Here is a 17561-nt window from a genome sequence, read left to right as displayed (position 1 = left end):
GATAGTGATTAGCAGGCAAGAGAAGTGTGTGGGAAGTTTTAGACTGCACTATGACAGCAGAGAGGCATCTTGCATAAGTAAAGAGCCTGCTGCTGATGTAGTGCTGAGGAGTGGCACAAGTCAGGATGGTGAGCTTCCCGCAGCTCCACATTGTATATTAGCAGTAACTAGCAGGGCTGGTCAATGATTTTTGTAAAGTCCAAGATAGTACGAGTCCAAGCACTTTGAAGAGGTTGGAGGGAGGAAGGGGCAGTGTGTGGCAGGGGACATTCAAAACTTTGAGATGGCTTCATGGCTTCTCTGCTCTGTGTTATGCAGAGACCATGATCCTTCTGGGGTCTGTGGAGCGATCTGAACTGCAGGCTCTTCTCCAGAGACATTTAAGCCCAGAACGGCGACGGCTCCTCAACAGAGAAATGCATCAAAAGCTGTCTGAGGCACCCTATGATGGGCACAGCAAGAGACCATGGACAACCCTGTCAAAGCTGAAGCATGAATCTTTTTCTTACGTCGATGAGGATGAGGATACAGATGAGAAGGGAGAGGTGAGGGAGATAAGTGGAAAGACTGCAACACAGGGACTGCTGAAGAAGTACTGAAGCATTTGGGGAGGCCAAGAAAGAAATGACATAGAGTGGACTTTATTTTCTCTCCTTTCTCTAACAGCTGCCTCGGCCCCCAAGTCCCACTCCCAGTTACCAAGAGGAGCCCAATGGCCCAACAAGTCCTCTTAAACAAATCCCTGAAACTTTGGAGCCACAGCAACTCCCAGGTATGGTAAATTCTGGCATGCCTCAGCCACATCCTAGCCAGCTTGTGGAAGCTTTCAGGCTAACTGTATGTACATGCCTGTGTGAGATGCTGATTTCCCAGAGACTGAGAGAAGGAGCTTTGTCTGCTGTTCCTGTAGTAAAGGTACATTGTTAATGCACATCAACATCAGTGTAACATACCTGGAAATATCTTCTGCTTGTGATCCCTCAGAGAGGATAGAAAAAGCAGGCCCACTTAGGCTGCTCGCTCTCTGTCAGTACTCCTCACTCCATCCTTTGCCATAACGTCTCTTTGGACATTTTCCGGAGAGTCTGCATGGAAGGGTCCCATCTCTGGCTTCCTTCACCCTGTGAATGAATTTCCCTGGGAAAAGCATCCTGAGAGCTAAACATCTGTTCTTGGTTTTTGAGTAGCTTAGGCTGTTGCTCAGCCATCTCCAAAACTGAACAGCTCCTCCCTGTAGACACACATCTGTTTCAGCTACATTAATACGATAGACAAATACTGATGTATTGTGTTCTTTGTGTGCCACCCCAGCCTATATTAATTTTGCTTCCAAGACTGTGCTCATACATTATTTCTAATTCCTCTAGCATGTATATTTGATACAGGATGGTGGGGTTTGGTTTTTTTCCTTTCCATGTCTTGAGATATGCAGAGAGTGAGTCAAGCACAGAGGTGTGGCCCAATCTTGAGAATGAATACAGAGGTTAGGGCTCTGGCTCATGCTTTGAGGCACCCAAAGGTTAGCATGTAATATAGCATATAGAATATTCTGGTTCCTTAACACTACTCATGTATGACTAAACCTCTAAGGCATAGGAAAATCCATTTTGTGCTTCCAGGGCAGTAGAGTGGTGGGACAGCCATCCACTTCCGTACCAAATCAGAAAAAGAATCACAACAAAACAAGAACAGTGTGTGAGACATTTTACATTAAGCTAGTATTGAGTGATCCAGGAAGAGGAAGTGGAGCAGGGGTGATTTCACGAGGCTTTCCTTGCCATGATTTTTAGTTTGTCTCATTGTTCCTGACCAACCTTCCTCCACAGCCTTGTTCACTTCACAACAGCACCAAACCCTATGTCCTCCTCTTTGCTAATTCCTGACTGTCCAGCCTAGAGATAAATCCTGCAGTCTTTTTCATTCCCACCATTACACTGCTGCCACAACCCATGGACTCCTCACTCCTTTGTACCTGTCACATTCAGGCTGTTGATAATGTTTTGTCTTTGAAGTAATTTCCAATTTCTCACCACCCTTTTCCATACTCATCCTCCAAAACCACATTTTGTTTGTGGACTGCAGAAACTTCTAGTCACAGCAGTTTATCCCTTGTATCAGACTGACTGTTGTATTAGTAGTCTTGCTTCTGGGTTGGTTTTTTTTTTTTTTTTTCCCTTCAGGGACACTGATCTATGAATATTATCTTTAAGGGCTACTTTGTAATGTTTGGTTTTTTTTTCCCCTCCTTGAGGAAAAGATATTGCATGGGAATATTTATACTGGCATGTTCCAGACATGATCTTACAAACTGAATGCTAGACTGTAACTGGCTCAACCTTGTTATGTAACATCATCTGTGTCCCTCATATTATGTCTCAGCCTGCCTTAGGCAAGGAGATGGGCATGGCACTTTGTATTTTTGTATCTCACTCATTCTTCTCTCTTTCTCTTATCCATGTGTTTGTTTTCATCCTTCAGGGAATTTCAGGAGTTTGAGGCAACTGATCCAGCAGTTCTTGTGCCATTACAACCGTCCACTTGAAACACAGAGTGCCATCCAGGTTAGGGATACAGAGAACCTAGTAGTACCCTGACGGGAATGCAATGGAAATAGAACCTACTACTCAGAGTCATTCAGCATCTGGCCAAAGTGTGGATGTGCTTATGGTCCTGAACTCTGACAGCATCAGTGGGGAACAGTCTCCAAGGAGAAAGGGTGTGATTACTGTGAAGGAGTGTGCATCTTCCTAAAGAGCCATCTGTGCTCAGGTGGCAATGCTAACATCATGACTGAGTGTCTTTTCCCCAGTGCATAACTTAACACTATTTTGGCTAGCCTAGAGTAACAGTTGTACTCCAGACAGTTTTGGCCAGACAAAAATGAAAAAATGCTTTTGTGTTGTGCCATGTTAGAAGTCCTTGGGTATCCGATATACCTGTACAGGGTTGGTGGATATCATATCAAGCCTGCTCTAGGGCAGTGGCTGGACCCCATGTGAGAACATCTAAAGCAGGACTAGATGACTGTGTTTAGGCACCTGAATTGCTCCACCAGCATTCCATAGTTTTCCTTTCTGTACTCCTGAACTGTGTTTTGTCCTACAGGAGCCACTGGAAGTCATTGACACAATGAGGCCAGAAGAGGTAAGACTGGGTGCAGAAAGAGAGTGAGATTGAGTGCTTCTTTTGCCCATTTCCTATTATTGCACTTCTTCCTGAACTCCAACAACCTCAGTGATTGCCACATAAAGCCATAGCTAAGGCCATTTTCTTCTTAGAGTTGCACAGTGGGCAGGCTTCACCCAATAAGAAGAGAGATTGTTTTGCTAGATGTGCTGAGTAAGGATCTGAGTAATCTGACCTAGCTTTGAAGTCAAGCCTGCTCTGAGCAGGGTTTTGGACTAGAGACTTCCACAGGTCCCCTCTCACCTAAATCTTTCTGTGGGTCTACATTGTTCCTTCATTTTTTACACAAAGGAACTATTATCTTGCATTGTCAAGGGGAAAGTGCACTCAGAAAGGAAAGCTGAAATGTTCACTCGCTCTTTAAGCAGGAAGGAGCAAAGCCTCACATTCTCAGAAAACCTCTGAGGTACTCCAATTGCTCTGTTTCCATAGAGACTTGACATCTGGCAAGGAAGGGATGAGAAACCTGAGAGATGTGATACAATGGGCAAGATGAATGATCTACATAGGAAGGAAGAAGCATTAACAGGAGAATGGAAGTAGTTTGGGTACACAAGACAGCAACACTGCTGATTACTACAAGAGTGACTCTTCTTCTTTCCTATGTCAGATAGATGCTTGGGAACAGGAGCAGCTGAACAAGAATGTATGCTTTGACAGCTGCCGCATAGACCCTTCCCCTTTCCAACTGGTGGAGAGAACTTCCCTGCATAAGGTGGGTGCAGATGTCTCTCTGAAGCATACACTGTTTTTCTCCATGCTCTCGTTGCAAGTCTAGTCTATGACTTATTTCTTCTTCTTGTCTTCACCTACAAGTACTATCACCAGCTACTTCCACATCTAGCTACAGAAGTCAGCCTGTTCCTATAACCTTCTATGTGCACCTCCAATCTCCTGGAAAATGAAAGGCTACATGATAAGTTGGAATGCATTTATTAAAATAGCTTCTGGACACCACATAGAATTTTCCAGCCACTACATTAACAGAAGCATTTTATGTCTTGCTGCTGGGGGCATTACACTGAGATGTACACTCTGCTTTGTCAGTGTGCAGCACTGGAATGAGTTCTGGATTTCTCAGTGTGTTTCTGTCAGGGTGTAGAGTCTGCCTCAGTGCATGAGAAGAGTTGCTTGAAACAACCCCATGTCATAGACTCTTCATTGACCTGAAGCACAAGGAAAGAGGAAGTTGGATTCCTCTTCTAGGGTTAGCACAGGATTACTGGGGATAAAAACAATCATTATATATCGGGAGTAAGAGAGGACTGGGCTTTTATTCAATGGAAAGGGGAAGCAGTCTACTAAAGCAAAAGTGCACAGTGCCTGTTTTTATCAATATTCATTTAATGTGAATGCATATGCCTTGCACAAAATCAATTAATTATTGTTATCAAAGAGGTATGATCTCAGTCTTTAGCAAAATAAGAACGGGGTAGCAGAGAGTTTGGTGTTTTCTAAAGGGCTGGCTGAAGTGATATGAAAACCACTCGTATTTATCTTTGAGAATATAGGGGTTACAAGAAATTATACCTGAAGACTGCAAATGGGGAAAGTTTCATATCTCTCATGAAAAAGAGCAAATGAGAAACTCTGAAATAACAGACAAGTCAACTTAATTTGGATGTACAAAAAATGCGTGAATAAATAAGCAAACTATCTGAGGAATGCATAGTTACAGCTAAATGTGAGACTACTGACAATGGAAAGAATATTACAGCTTATAATTATCAAATTGTATTTAACCAGTCTGATTTTCTTTTACAGTAAAATAATGGGCTATATTTAGGCCGAAGAAGAGACAACTGATAGCAGTGTGGTATCTGTCTTTTCAAGAAGGGTTTATAATAGAAAGGGAATAATTTGTTCTCTGTGTTCTCACGGCACCAGATAAGCAGCAACAAGATTAAGTTTTGACAAGAAATGCTCTGGAACAGGAAAAAACAAACCTCCTAGTGTTAAGGAAAGTATTGGAATAAATAACCTACGAAGGTTCTGACTTTGCATACAACTATATGTTAGTTTAATTTCCAGCACCACAATGAAATAGGATCTGCATAAGTCCCGAAATACAGGGTGTTGTATGTGAATCTCTGTTTGACAGATGGAGGGTGGGAGTGACCTTGAGAATGTACACTCCACCATGAACACACTCCCACCTGTGGCTGCACAGCAGAAGGACCAAAGGGTAGTATTTACTAGCTACAAAAGGGGAAGAGGTTGTTTCTCACTGGGATGCCTGCAAACTTGTGTGCCTTTGTGATTCCTATTTCTAAATTCCAAGTCCCAGCTCTAGCACCAAGTATCATGTTACCAGTTTCCAAAGTCCCTGAAATGGTCTTTTGTGTTTTTACTCACAGACGCATACATTGTTCTCATTGCTGGGCCTCAGCCATGCCTATGTGACCAGTATGGGGAAGCTGAGGGGAGTGTTGGCTTTGGAAGAGGTAGGTACAGATCCTTTCATGACCTCCTAATCAACTGCAAATGGGCCATTGCAATAACTTACAGGTGCTGGAGGATCTGGCTGGGAATAACTGTGATTGCTACATTTTAAATCTAGAGTTGAATTCTGAGTCAATCCTTTGGAAGCCATGTAGAGGAATGGATGACTGTATTTCAGAGGAGGCAGCAGGTGTTGTTTATAGGGATGTTAGATGGTTTGTCTTTTTCATAAACGTAGGGCTCTTAACTGAGTGGCTATTACTGTCTCTGAAAGTGATGTGGAATTTGTTATTTACCGTGGAATGAGAAATTACAACAGCAGTATAAAAGATGATCTCCACAGGCCCCACAGGTAGAGCTGTGACTCTCTCTATTTGTGATCATTTTACCCTGGAGACTAGATGAACTTCTGCTGGGTAGGGCTGAGTCAGCCTGCCTTTCATCCATTTTTTTCTGAACTTTTTCTTGTCGTAGCTCCAGAAGGCAATAGAGGGCTCCACGCGCTCTGGGGTTCGCCTCCGCCCACCCCTTGCCAGTTTCCGTGATACCAACCGGACTTCAATCAGCAGTGAGAAGGTCAGTCAGGCCACTCAGGTGTGGAGCCGACAGGACAACTGCATGGTGGAAGCACAGCAAGCAGCGCGCTTGGGCTCAGAGAGCCCACTGCCTCCCTGCTCACGCTCCCCCCAGCCCTCACACTTGCATGAAGAGGAGGAAGTCCTATGCTCCACTTATGCCACTGATACTGAGTTGGAAGAGATGGAACTGACATGTCCAGTTGCTGAAAACATCTCAGACATCCTCAAGGACATAAGCCTACACTCCTCTGACCTGGACGAGGATGACGATGAGGATGTCCCCTTATAGCTGATGTGAAGGGGACTGGTCCATCACACTCTTCAGATGAGCCAGTCTTCTTGTGTTTGCTCTTCAAAACGAAGCTTTTGGATGTTGTTGTAATCCCCACAGAGGATTGATTCAGCTGGGAGAAGGGGCATCAGATTGACCCTTTCTTCTGCTGCTTTCTTTCTGTGCAAAGACTGTTAGGTTGTTGGACTATATGGGTATGTGCAGGAGTCCGATGTGGACTGCAGGGTGGCGAAGGGCACACTCATAATGCTTAGGCTTCTGCCATGTCTACATAACATTGTAACAGGACATGAACACTGCTGGACACAATCAGGATGCTCTGGGTCAAGCTGACACATGGGAAGTGGAGAAGGAGCTGCTCTTCTCATTCTCCATTGGTATCATCCTTCCAGTCACACGTGGCCTGCATGCACCAGTGTAAATACAGCCACACCTCCAGCCTAGAAGCATATTGCTGCTTCTGACTGCAATCCTGTCCATGTTGCTGCATCTCCTTTTCACTGGCTCTTATCTTGCATCCCCACCAAAACATTCCCATGTAAAACACTTTTCCTCTTTCTCAATTTTTACTCTGGGATTTTCCTGGATGGGGGTGCAGTTAGGAGCTTCTCCTCAGTTCTTTAGCTGAGCCATGCCCTAAGAAAAGGTGGAAGGAAAATATTTGGTCTGTGTTTCCTGTTTTGGATTCAGCCAGGGCTCTAAGAAAAGCACTGGAAGGGAGGAAAGCCTCTTTGTCTTCCCATCATTTCTGGATTTTTAAAATAGAACAGGAGAATCATAAGTGGGGGCATCCTCGATGTTGGAAGAAGAGGAGTAAAACAGCATGTATGCACCTATATTTCAAGTACTTGTGTTTGTCTCTCTGAATCACTGTTCACAATTTTTACAAAGTTATGGCCTTAAAATATAAGAACTAAAAAAAACAAACGTGGAGTGTTAGCAGGCTGCCAAGAAATACAGGAGAGGGAAGCCACATTTTCTACACTTCAAAAACAGCTTTCTCTCTGAAAACTCCTGCTCTCTTTCCTGGTAATTCTGCCCTGCCTGCTTTCCACATATTTCTGCATACCTCAGACCTGAGAATTCCAGCTCTCACTTTTGCCAGCTTGTCTCCATCGTGACTAACAGCAGAGACCTCAACCCTTATCTGCAGCATACCTCTCTATTCCAGTTCTAAATCTGGAGCAGATATTGATCTGCATCTTGCAAAAAGATATCTTGTCAGTTTGTGTCACACATGCAAAATCTTATAATCCAGAGATAAGATGCTGCTGTGTTTAACTGACTGTTCCTGTGAGGTTTTCTCAGTAAACAGGCAAAATCAAATTCTGTGTATTCTGCAGCTTTCCTCTAACATTCTACATTTCTTTCTATGGTATTTTTAGTGTGTCATAGCACTTAGATGCAGTTCCAGGCAGCCTATTGCATGTGTTTCCACTTATCAGCACCAGAGAAGAAGTCTAGGCTCTAAGAGTATGTTGTTGGGGGTATTTTCCCAGACGTTGGGCCACATCCCCTCTCCTGATATTAGTAAAGTAGTAGAGTGACCAGTTTCACCTTAACAGGTGGTTTTCCTTAAGCTGTCTCAGGAGCAAGTCAAAATTATGGTTATCTCTAACTCAGTCTCCCTAGGAAAATTCCCTCCTGGCTTTAATTCCGAGGATTAACCATGCAGCAATTCCTCTCTGATGATGCTCATCGGTGGGGGAGTCTGTGACAAGCTTACAGTAGAGGGAAATCTCCCCTGCTAGTCTCTTTGAAGAGGAAGACATTTATTTTTGTGGTCTGGAATTCAGAGCCCATCAGCTCTGTATTGGCTTTGATCCCCCTCTATAAACTAATTGCAAAAGTGATCTTCACTCCTCCAAGGATCACCCCATCCTTGTGAGAAGACAGTGGTGATTGGAAGGCAAGTCTTTTGAGCATACCAGCGGCTTGCCTCCACCAGAGGGTTGTGGCGTATTTCTGGCTGCCAGGCATCAGCACACAGCCTCCCTGCTACCTTTGTGTTGCCTTCCCCTGGCTGCAGAGAAGAGGCAAAAGAACCGCTATTTTTTCTCAGGAAGCTGTGTTAGTCCTTTATATAAGCAGGGGAGAAAGGACATTCCTTTTAAAAAAAAAACCCCATAGGTGTGTGGTAAGTGGCAACACTCTGAGACCAAACCTGATCTGAGGGTCCTCACACCCTCAGAAAGGACAAGTTTCTCCAAGTCAGCCCCAGCCTTATTAGTAATGATAGTACAGACTTACATTTGGCAGCGTAGCCAAACACTTGCATTAAGACAGATGAGACAAGGAGCAGCTTTGAGGCTGGAGTCAATAGACCTCCCCCTCCTCTCTTCTACTCCAGTTCCACACTTTTCCTACAGTGTGATACCAAAGCTCTGGGATCTGACTGGCTGAGAAAGCAGATGGAGTTTAAATCAAAGCCAGAGAGTGTGTGAGTCATGACAGACAGATTGTGAAGGGAGATGAAGCTGGAACAAAAGTGATATACATGGAAAGGCTTGGGGAGCTCAGAGTAAGACACAAGCTAAACTGGGAATTTGCTTGAGGTTTGTCACCTGAGGGTACAAGAGCACACACGTACGCAGACACATGCTCACAGACATATCTCTCCATTCCTATTGCCTTTAGCTGTCCCAGAGTTAAAGAACAGGACTGTGCTCTGTGCAGAAGCAGAAAGGTGTGTGTTGTTACTGTTGCTCTTTGGAGGCATTACTCAGGGTCCGTTCCAGGTATGTCCCCACCCTTTGAGCAGAAGCAGCATTCATCTGCACCATTTTCTCACCTGGGAATAAGTATGCATACACAAATGTGTATAGGGAGCTGGGGGGGGGGGGGGACAACAAAGAACATACTGAAAAGATGGTTTGCAATGGCTGAAAACGTTTCCAATTCAATTTTACTAATAAAATCTTCATTGAGCTGGTGCCAAGTACTTTAGCAGGTGTGAAAGGTGCAGTAAACTGACACTGAACCTTTGTCAAGAGAACTCTAAGCTTGCTCCCTCAAATCCCAGGACACCTCCTCAAAGTGTAAACTTGAAACCTTGGTCCAGCAAACAAAGTCACACTGATCTGTCACTCTAAAACCTGAATCTCTCATCCTATGCAAGTAGCACAGGCTTGGCTACCTACACACAAAAATCATTTTTTCCCCAACCCAAAATATCCCCAGAATTTGTATCAGCATTGAGGTCTTCCCATTCAGCTAGAAAGTCAAACCTCAGATCTGCCCTCAAAAATTCAAGCAGAAGCCTCAAAAAACAATAAGCTCTGAGGCTGTTTTGACCACAGAAGCTTGCTTTTCTCCTAAATAGTGTGTGCAGTTCCTTAGAATCATTGTTTTGGGTAGAGATTCATGTTACACCAAGCTTGCCACTACCACTCAAAGAACTAAAATAGAGCTGATCTTGTTCAGTATTTTCAACTTCAAGCATCTGCTGAACGACATTTGGGACCCAGCATATAAAGAAATACTCTCAGAAGCACATGATAATGAAAAATCTTCATCAGAGCAGAAAATTTTGGGAAAACACCACCACCAGCAGTAGCACCACCACCACCAAACAAACAAACAAAAATCTAAAAAATATCCTTTGACCTTGTATCTTTAAGGTAAATGTAGTCTAAAAAAATCTCACCTAATTGCCAGTTCACTGATATTCAGTTAATGAAGGCAAGAAGTTGTCTATTAAATTTTAATCTAGCAAAAAGGTGAATTTTTCCTTTTACATGGCATTTAAATCTTGTTTTAAAACTCATCAATACAAAGAACTGGAAGACTTAAAGTTGACAAGACAACAGGTAAGGCTTTGGGTGGTTATGACAAGGCACTTGGTCATGATTTGAATGAAGGAGAAAACACATGGACTACCGGACAACCAGAAAAATTTGCCTGAACAATGTAACTTTTTTGGTTGGCAAATTATTTCAGACTAAAAAAAATTCTAGTTTGCTAACCTTATGGACAAAACCAATTAGTACAAGCAGGAATAGAGAGACAGACAGAATCAAGCATTCATAAAAAATAACTCCCCCACACCCCCTCCAGTTATGCAAACACTGTATAGAAGAGTTTTTTTGTAGCCAAAGAGTACAAGACAGGGCAATAACCAGCTAGGCAAGTAAAGATCTCGCTTTGCCAAATTAGTCCAATCCCGGGAAGCATATGATTAAAAACACTCTGTTAAAAGTACTGGCACAGCAAGCACTAAGTTGTTTATGGCCACATAAGCAAGGATCTGGGCACAGCTCTCATAACAATTTAATCAACACTGGAGGCCCATAATTACTATTTCAGCACAAAAGCTATGCCTGAGCATTAATATTCTCAAATAGAGAAAACCATTTTTTATCTTAAGCCATGTGATGCAAAATTTTTTAAAGCTTTATTTGTGGGAGGCAAGCTTAAACTGGCCCTGACCATAAACACAGACTCTCACTGTGTGTTCCCCACCCCCCATTCTGGACAGACAACCCTGTGTACGAGCACTCTCTCACACACAAACATCAGCTTTTTCAAATCATGGGTGTGCAATAGTAGATAGCTCTGCAATTGGGTTGCTTGTGCTTTGAGCTGCATCCCCTCAGCTTGCTAGAAGTCAGTGAGTCCTGCTCCAGCCTCACAGTGCTAAAGACACTACTGTGGACACTGCTGGGATTAGTGTGCTAGCTAAATGAAGCCCACCTCAGCCAACCCTGTTACTAGTTCAAGCACTGGCCCTTCAAATGAGCATTTGCTCACATCCCTGCAGTTTTGGTGTACTGCTTGTGCAAACATCTTGTGGTCCGTAGTAAAACCAGTTACTGAAACATATCTCGCCAACTTGAAGGATTGCACTTGATATGGAGGACAAAACATGTTGAGGCAAAGTCCAGTAGCATAAAGGAAACAGAATTGTAGAGAAATGAAAAAGTGAATTGCCTGCTTTATATGAACAACAATCTAAAACCTGCCAGTATCTGGCTATTTACTGAATAGCTACTTAGTCTGAAGAACAGAAGGTAAAAATATGAAATATCTACTAAGGTATGTTCAGAATTAAAGTCACACAAACTCAAGTTAGAAGCTTTTCAGTTTTTCCACACAGAAACAAGTGCAAAAGACAGTAATGGAAGGTTTATGAGGAATACATATGCCAAAATATATAAATCTGCTTTTTTCTCCCCTCAAACTTCTATAGTACATTTAAGCAAAGGGGCTGTGAAAAGAAATAGGGGCTGTGAGATGGTTGAAGTATGACCAAACATGTCATAAAACCTTATGCTTAAACCAAATTTGCAGTTTCTCTGGCAGAGAAGATATGAACTGTCTGAGGGACTGTATTGAAGATACCCTTGCAGCTGGAAAAGTGTAGAGCCAGTGAGGTGTCCAGCAAGAACGGTCTTACGCCCTTTTTATTTACTGTTTTCATTAATGGCTTGAAAAAAGAAGTGACATATGAGAGCTTCCAAGACAGTAACGTGAGAGAAGCACATGGTAGATTTGCCATCTAGTCTAAACAGAGAAGTAAACAGAAAGTGGAGATCAAAGACTGGGGCATATACCACAGAATTAGGTTCATGTTGTAGCTAAGCAGCTAAATCCAAAGGAGATGTACTTAACTGAGGGATAAATCTAGACTAGTGTGATGGTAAAAGAGTTCTGTTAGGTGAAGCACTAAGCAGCTGGATACCATCTTTGTAGTAGAATGTGAAATTAAGAAAAAAAAGACATTTTTCATGTGCAGAGATATGACTTCCAGGCTCAGAGACATGTTATTTTCCCAGGGACTCAAGTCTTAAATATATGTGGAATAACTGATTCCATTTGACACACTACATTTGAAAAAAAAAATAGTGTCAATTTAGGGGCCATTTGGAAAAAAAAAACAAAACCACAAACAAATCAGGAGGAGTACTACGGGTCTTACAGGATTGACAAAAAAACCCAAAAACCTAAAGGACTTAAATATGTGTGTCCTATGTAAGCCACAATTAATTATATGAACATAATTATGCAGACATACATACCAAGGGGTGGGTGGGAATGAATTCAGAAGCAAGGGCAGGTAAACTGTAAGGAAGCAGATTAACTTCAGATAGAATACAGAAAACAAAGATCAGCTAAATAGCCCATATTGTGAAATATACTATGCCTTAACAAGGCAAATGGTGCTGCTTAGCCCCTGTAAGAACAATCAGAAAAGTGCAAGTTATCTTCACAAGGAAATAGGTATTTTTATGGCTAGAACTTAAAATTCTCATATGGTAAACAAAGTGCTACTGGATCTGGCCTAATGTCCTAAAGCAGAAGTAGATGATACAACAATGTCGGGAGTGCAGAGATGCTCCTTTCCCACTGGGTCACCTGCTATGAGGACAGCAGGCTGAGAAGCACCAATTTAAAGCCAAAATGTGAAACCAGAGTGTCGCTACCCAGTGTCAGTGCCTTTTACAATCCCAGCATCAGACTCCTCTTTGTGTCCTAATCTGCTGTTGTGAAACGTCTGTCCAACTCTGTACAAGGTGTGTCTGCATGTCACCAATATCAGGACAAGACTTACATGTATGATCTGGAAAATGCTGCTTCAGCATAACAGGAAACTTCACTTTATGCTAAACTACAAGGTCCCATTGATGTGATGCTGTCTATCATCAAATCTGCCACAACAGCCCGGGATTTGTGTAATGGTAGCCACAGATATATAAGACTTTAGCCCTGTGTAGTCGAACATATGATGTCCTTATCTCCTTAATGAGAAATGGTGTATCATCTATTTCCTATGCTGGGATGCTTCTACAAGCCACCGTGGATCCTTTTCAATGTCCTCCATCAGACTGCCTCATTGAGACCCACCCCCTCTTCCTATGATCCTCCTTCCTCAGACGCAAATCCCCTGGAGCCAGTCCCACAGAAATAAAACACTTCCACAAGCCAGGATGGCAAGACCACATTCTGTTTAATAACAACTCCATAAAGGACTGTACATGCTATTTTGAGCTACCTCCCCTCCTTTACTGTGGTTGCTGCCACAAACAGGCATGGAGGTGTATAGTGCCGTATAGTTTCCGAAGTCTATATGTAGTGTGTGTACGTGTATGTATGTGGTTGTACATGTATGTATTTACATATATCTTTGTAGAACTGTTATCTCATAAATCACATTATCAAAACATGCGAAGGTATATCCAACAAAAATTTTCAGGCAAACATGTTTTGGAGCTGGAAGACCAAAGGCAAATCAGACTCATTTTAGTTGTTAAGGACTAGTGTGGGACAAGGTAAGGATGAAAGCTTTCAATAGTGGGTCCCCTTCCCTTTTGGTTTTACTTCCATTCAGTACCTTCCCCCCAAACATCAATGCACCTCTGTAAACACTAGCTGGAAAGAATACATATAACCACCATGCAGCCTCCCCTTAAAGAAAATGTGTACAGGCTTGGGGAAGCTCTTTAAAATTGCTTTGCCACAACCTCCATTGTCCCATACACTTATGCTAAAGCAGTTTCAGTCTGAGAACACATTTGAAGACCCAAGTCTTTAGTTACTTTTAAACTTGCTTCAAGAATCCATTCCACATGCCACCCCTGAGACTCCTATCCACCACCCTTGGACCTCCCAAATCCTCAGTCTGTACCCTCCCATATCTGAAAAGAGCCAAAACAAGAGAAATCCTTTTCCCTGTAAAATTACTTTTGAGTCCCAATTTTATAGTGTAGGGATTCCCAGAGACCTCCAATCATGCACAACATTCACAAATCAGAGAAGAAAAATTGAAGCTAAACAAGAATATATACCTGCAAAAGAGCTTTTGGCTTGCTACATTGCTCACACATGCTATATCTGAAAAGAAAGAAAGTCCACCTGTACTTGCCTCATGGGAGCTTGGCAGAGCTCTGAAAGTGGGTTCTTAACCTTTTGACCTCCTACTCATGATTAGATTTCCATGCCCAATAAAAATGCATCCAGAAAGTCAGTGCATTTGGACTAGATGCCTTTATCTTATTAGAAGTAAATCTTAGTGCACAATCTTGTCTCCATAATGGAGAAAAGCCTTTTCAGATGTTTTTGTCTTGATAGCATGGATATGTGATCCCTTATGGGAAAGCAAAAACACAACTAGGTTACAGAGGGCATTTAAAATTTTCCTAAAGGAGATGAGGAAGATCCTTAGTGGCATTCTTTCCACAGAACAACCCCTCTCTTCCTAGAATACAGCAGCTACTACCCATCAGTAGGCAAGTCCTGCCCATGGCAGGGGTGCTGGAACTAGATGATCTTTAAGGTCCCTTCCAACCCAAACTATTCTATGATTCTATTATATCTGCACTGAGAACGTTCTTAACAAGTCTCTACAGTTTTAGTGAACATACTCTTTCTCAGAGAGTCCCGGCCTGACTAAATTTTTCCTCTTCCTACAGTATGTATATGCACTGGAAAAATATGTATTTTCTTTTGTGCAGACCAACACTGACAAGCATAGAGTTGCTCTTGATTTCCAAGGAAAAGACAACACTTTGTTCTGCCTATTCTGGGGAAAAATGTCAGTGCAAAGATGTAAATAGACCCTAATGTTCTAAGTGCAGGTTTTCCGTGTCCATTTATTAACATAATAACCATTCGTCTTCATCCCTACCCCAGTCAATTAATGAAGTTATCTGTGAGAGCACAGAATCCTCAACAGTCTTTCCCAGGCTCCATGACAAGTTCTGAGACAAAGAGAGACATTGATCTGGCATAGATGTCCAGCTGCTTTCTTCTGCTCCTGTGCAGGTTCACTACTATGCAGCCTGGGAAAAAGCCTATGATACAAAAGAGGCACCTGACGTTGATTTTACAGCTTGCATTCATATTTGAGACTGTGCTTTAATGATTGTTGGCCGTGCTACACATACATTTATTTCTAATAGGCATGACTGTACCCACATTTTCTCTGTTTATTTTTCCTTTCCCTGAGCCATGGCATAAAAGTCTTTCCCTGTCAGATTGCTACAGGGGAGGGGAATCAAAGATGAAACTGTTACTTATTTATATTTTTCTAGATATAAGGTCAGCAGCTGCTGATAATCTTTGTATTAGAATGGATTTTTTATTTCCTTTCCTTTTTCTTTTGGAAAAAGTCAAACTGTTAGTTTAAGGGAAATGCCAGATTGTTTCGAGTTGTCTGAACAAGGAACATGGGAAATTCCATCTGGGAGAAATTAGAAGGAAGAGGTTAGACTATGCCAATGTTGCTCTGCTCTCCACATTTAGAGGTGGATTTATTTTAGTTTGTTTCTCTTTCTAGGCAATTACCAATACAACAGTTAAGGCAAACAGAGCTAAATTTAGGTATTTTGTGTTTCCAGTGAGAACAGAACTCACATTAACTTAATTTGGACATTGACTAAGTTATTATGTGGTGTATCTCTTATACGATTCCCCTGAAGAATTAAGCATGTTGTGAACTGTTTTTCAAAGATGATGAAAAAGAAGCCAGTATGTGCCCAAATTCAGGGAGGTCTCTTTCCTATCACTCTGTCCTACAGAAAGAAGTGTGGCTTGGACTAAGGAGTACCATAAGCTGGACCAGTCCTGGAGCTACAGCTTGTGTAAAAATTCTCTATATGTGCCCACTCTGCCTGGAGTCTGCCATGAAGCTTCCTATCTGTTGCATAAACATAAGACTTCAAGCTTTTCCTGATCTTTTCCCCAAGGTTTTCTCTCAAATGTCTTTCCCTCTCTGGCTAGACTTCTCCATGCTATTGCACAGTACACACATAACTGTCCACAAGCCTGTACTGTTGCATGCTACCTTACCTCACCACCGTACCTCATACCTCTGTCAAATGAAGAGAACTGTTTTGTTCTCTCCAGTTCTCTTCCCTGGACCTACAATCAATAATTTTCAGTTGTTGTTGTACACAGTACATCATGCACAGACTCTGCCTAGGTGTAAAGTGCCATTCTGGATCTCACACTAGACTGGACCTGGTTTAAAGATAGGGATAAACCTCACCTCCAACAGCTGTGTTTCACTCCTGCCTCTTGCAATTACAGAAGACTTATCAGTATTTTTAGCTGCCATGGAGTGTAATCACTGAGTGCATACAAGATCTGTGCATGTTAATTGTACTAATTCCGTGCGTATATCTTAGTTACTCATCTTGTGCCTGATTGCAACAGTTTATCTCAAAGGAGCCTGTGGAAGGGGAAGGAATAGTGAGGGAAATAACAGGGCACTAAGTAACAACAAAGACCAAATCAGATGAGCATACTAGAAATTCTAAGGAAAACACAAAGGAAGGAAGGGGGGAATATGTCCTCCCTGCTACCACAAATGGGTTTATTCCTCTCAGATACTTTACAATTAGCATAAGCCAATTTAAGTTCTTCAGCGTGACCATCTGCATGTTTCGTCAGCCCTCAATGATGCTAGCCTCACCAAGTGAAACAATCCCAACTGAAACCCTTATTTTGAAAGGGGACTGGGTTAGTTTTCAATGGGGCCAGTTTCTGAGCAGCCAAATGAGTATTAGCACTGGTGCTTCTTAGGCAGTAGAAACATACAGATGGTGGTGACGGAAGGAAGGAGGCATGACAGCTCCTTTTAGCAGCTTAGACTCATCATGAAGATGCCACTTCAAAGTGTACTTTCCCAGTCTCCCTAACCTGATGTAAAGGCAGCTGCTGAGAATTGTGCTCTAGCTGTTTGCTGTTCACTTTTACAGTAGGGTAAAAGTGCACTGGCTTGCTGTGGGGTCAGCTGTGTATCAGTATCTGCGGAAGGATTGTGGGAGGTGAGCACAGTCAGGGCAGAGGGCTACCTCTTTCACAGCAGCTCACCATTTGATCAACTTAGAGGTATGGTTAAACTCTGTTCTTTGCTGCAAGCCTATCACAAAAGGTGATGTTAAAGTTTTTAAGGGGGAAAAGCAAGTGGGTGACTTGTCAGTAGCTTCCCAGAAGAAGATTATTTAGTCGTACAGAAACTGAAAGAAGCAGACGGACTTCTCCATCCCAGAGCCTGAGGTAGTGGAGTTGAAGATGATAGCTCACAAGGCTTGTAATGAAAGCTTAAGATTTATATAAATAAA

General features: G+C 42.4%; 1 protein-coding gene across 1 annotated transcript in view; it reads left to right on the top strand.

Moving 5' to 3' along the window:
- The window catches only part of CLCN1 (chloride channel, voltage-sensitive 1), a gene marked incomplete at its 5' end in the record, with an annotated part of 31410 nt that extends 24915 nt beyond the window's left edge, over nt 1-6495 (top strand). Inside the window, 8 exons of the mRNA XM_010087491.1 lie at nt 319-545; nt 667-772; nt 859-915; nt 2479-2561; nt 3106-3144; nt 3797-3901; nt 5544-5630; nt 6103-6495. Of these exons, the coding sequence (XP_010085793.1) occupies nt 319-545; nt 667-772; nt 859-915; nt 2479-2561; nt 3106-3144; nt 3797-3901; nt 5544-5630; nt 6103-6495 (1097 nt within the window). The remainder of the gene's footprint in view (nt 1-318; nt 546-666; nt 773-858; nt 916-2478; nt 2562-3105; nt 3145-3796; nt 3902-5543; nt 5631-6102) is intronic.
- Between the last annotated feature and the right edge of the window lie 11066 nt (nt 6496-17561).

This window comes from Pterocles gutturalis, unplaced genomic scaffold, assembly GCF_000699245.1.
Source record: "Pterocles gutturalis isolate BGI_N339 unplaced genomic scaffold, ASM69924v1 scaffold14281, whole genome shotgun sequence".
Taxonomy (NCBI): domain Eukaryota; kingdom Metazoa; phylum Chordata; class Aves; order Pterocliformes; family Pteroclidae; genus Pterocles; species Pterocles gutturalis.
This window is presented reverse-complemented; position numbering and strand designations above follow the sequence as displayed.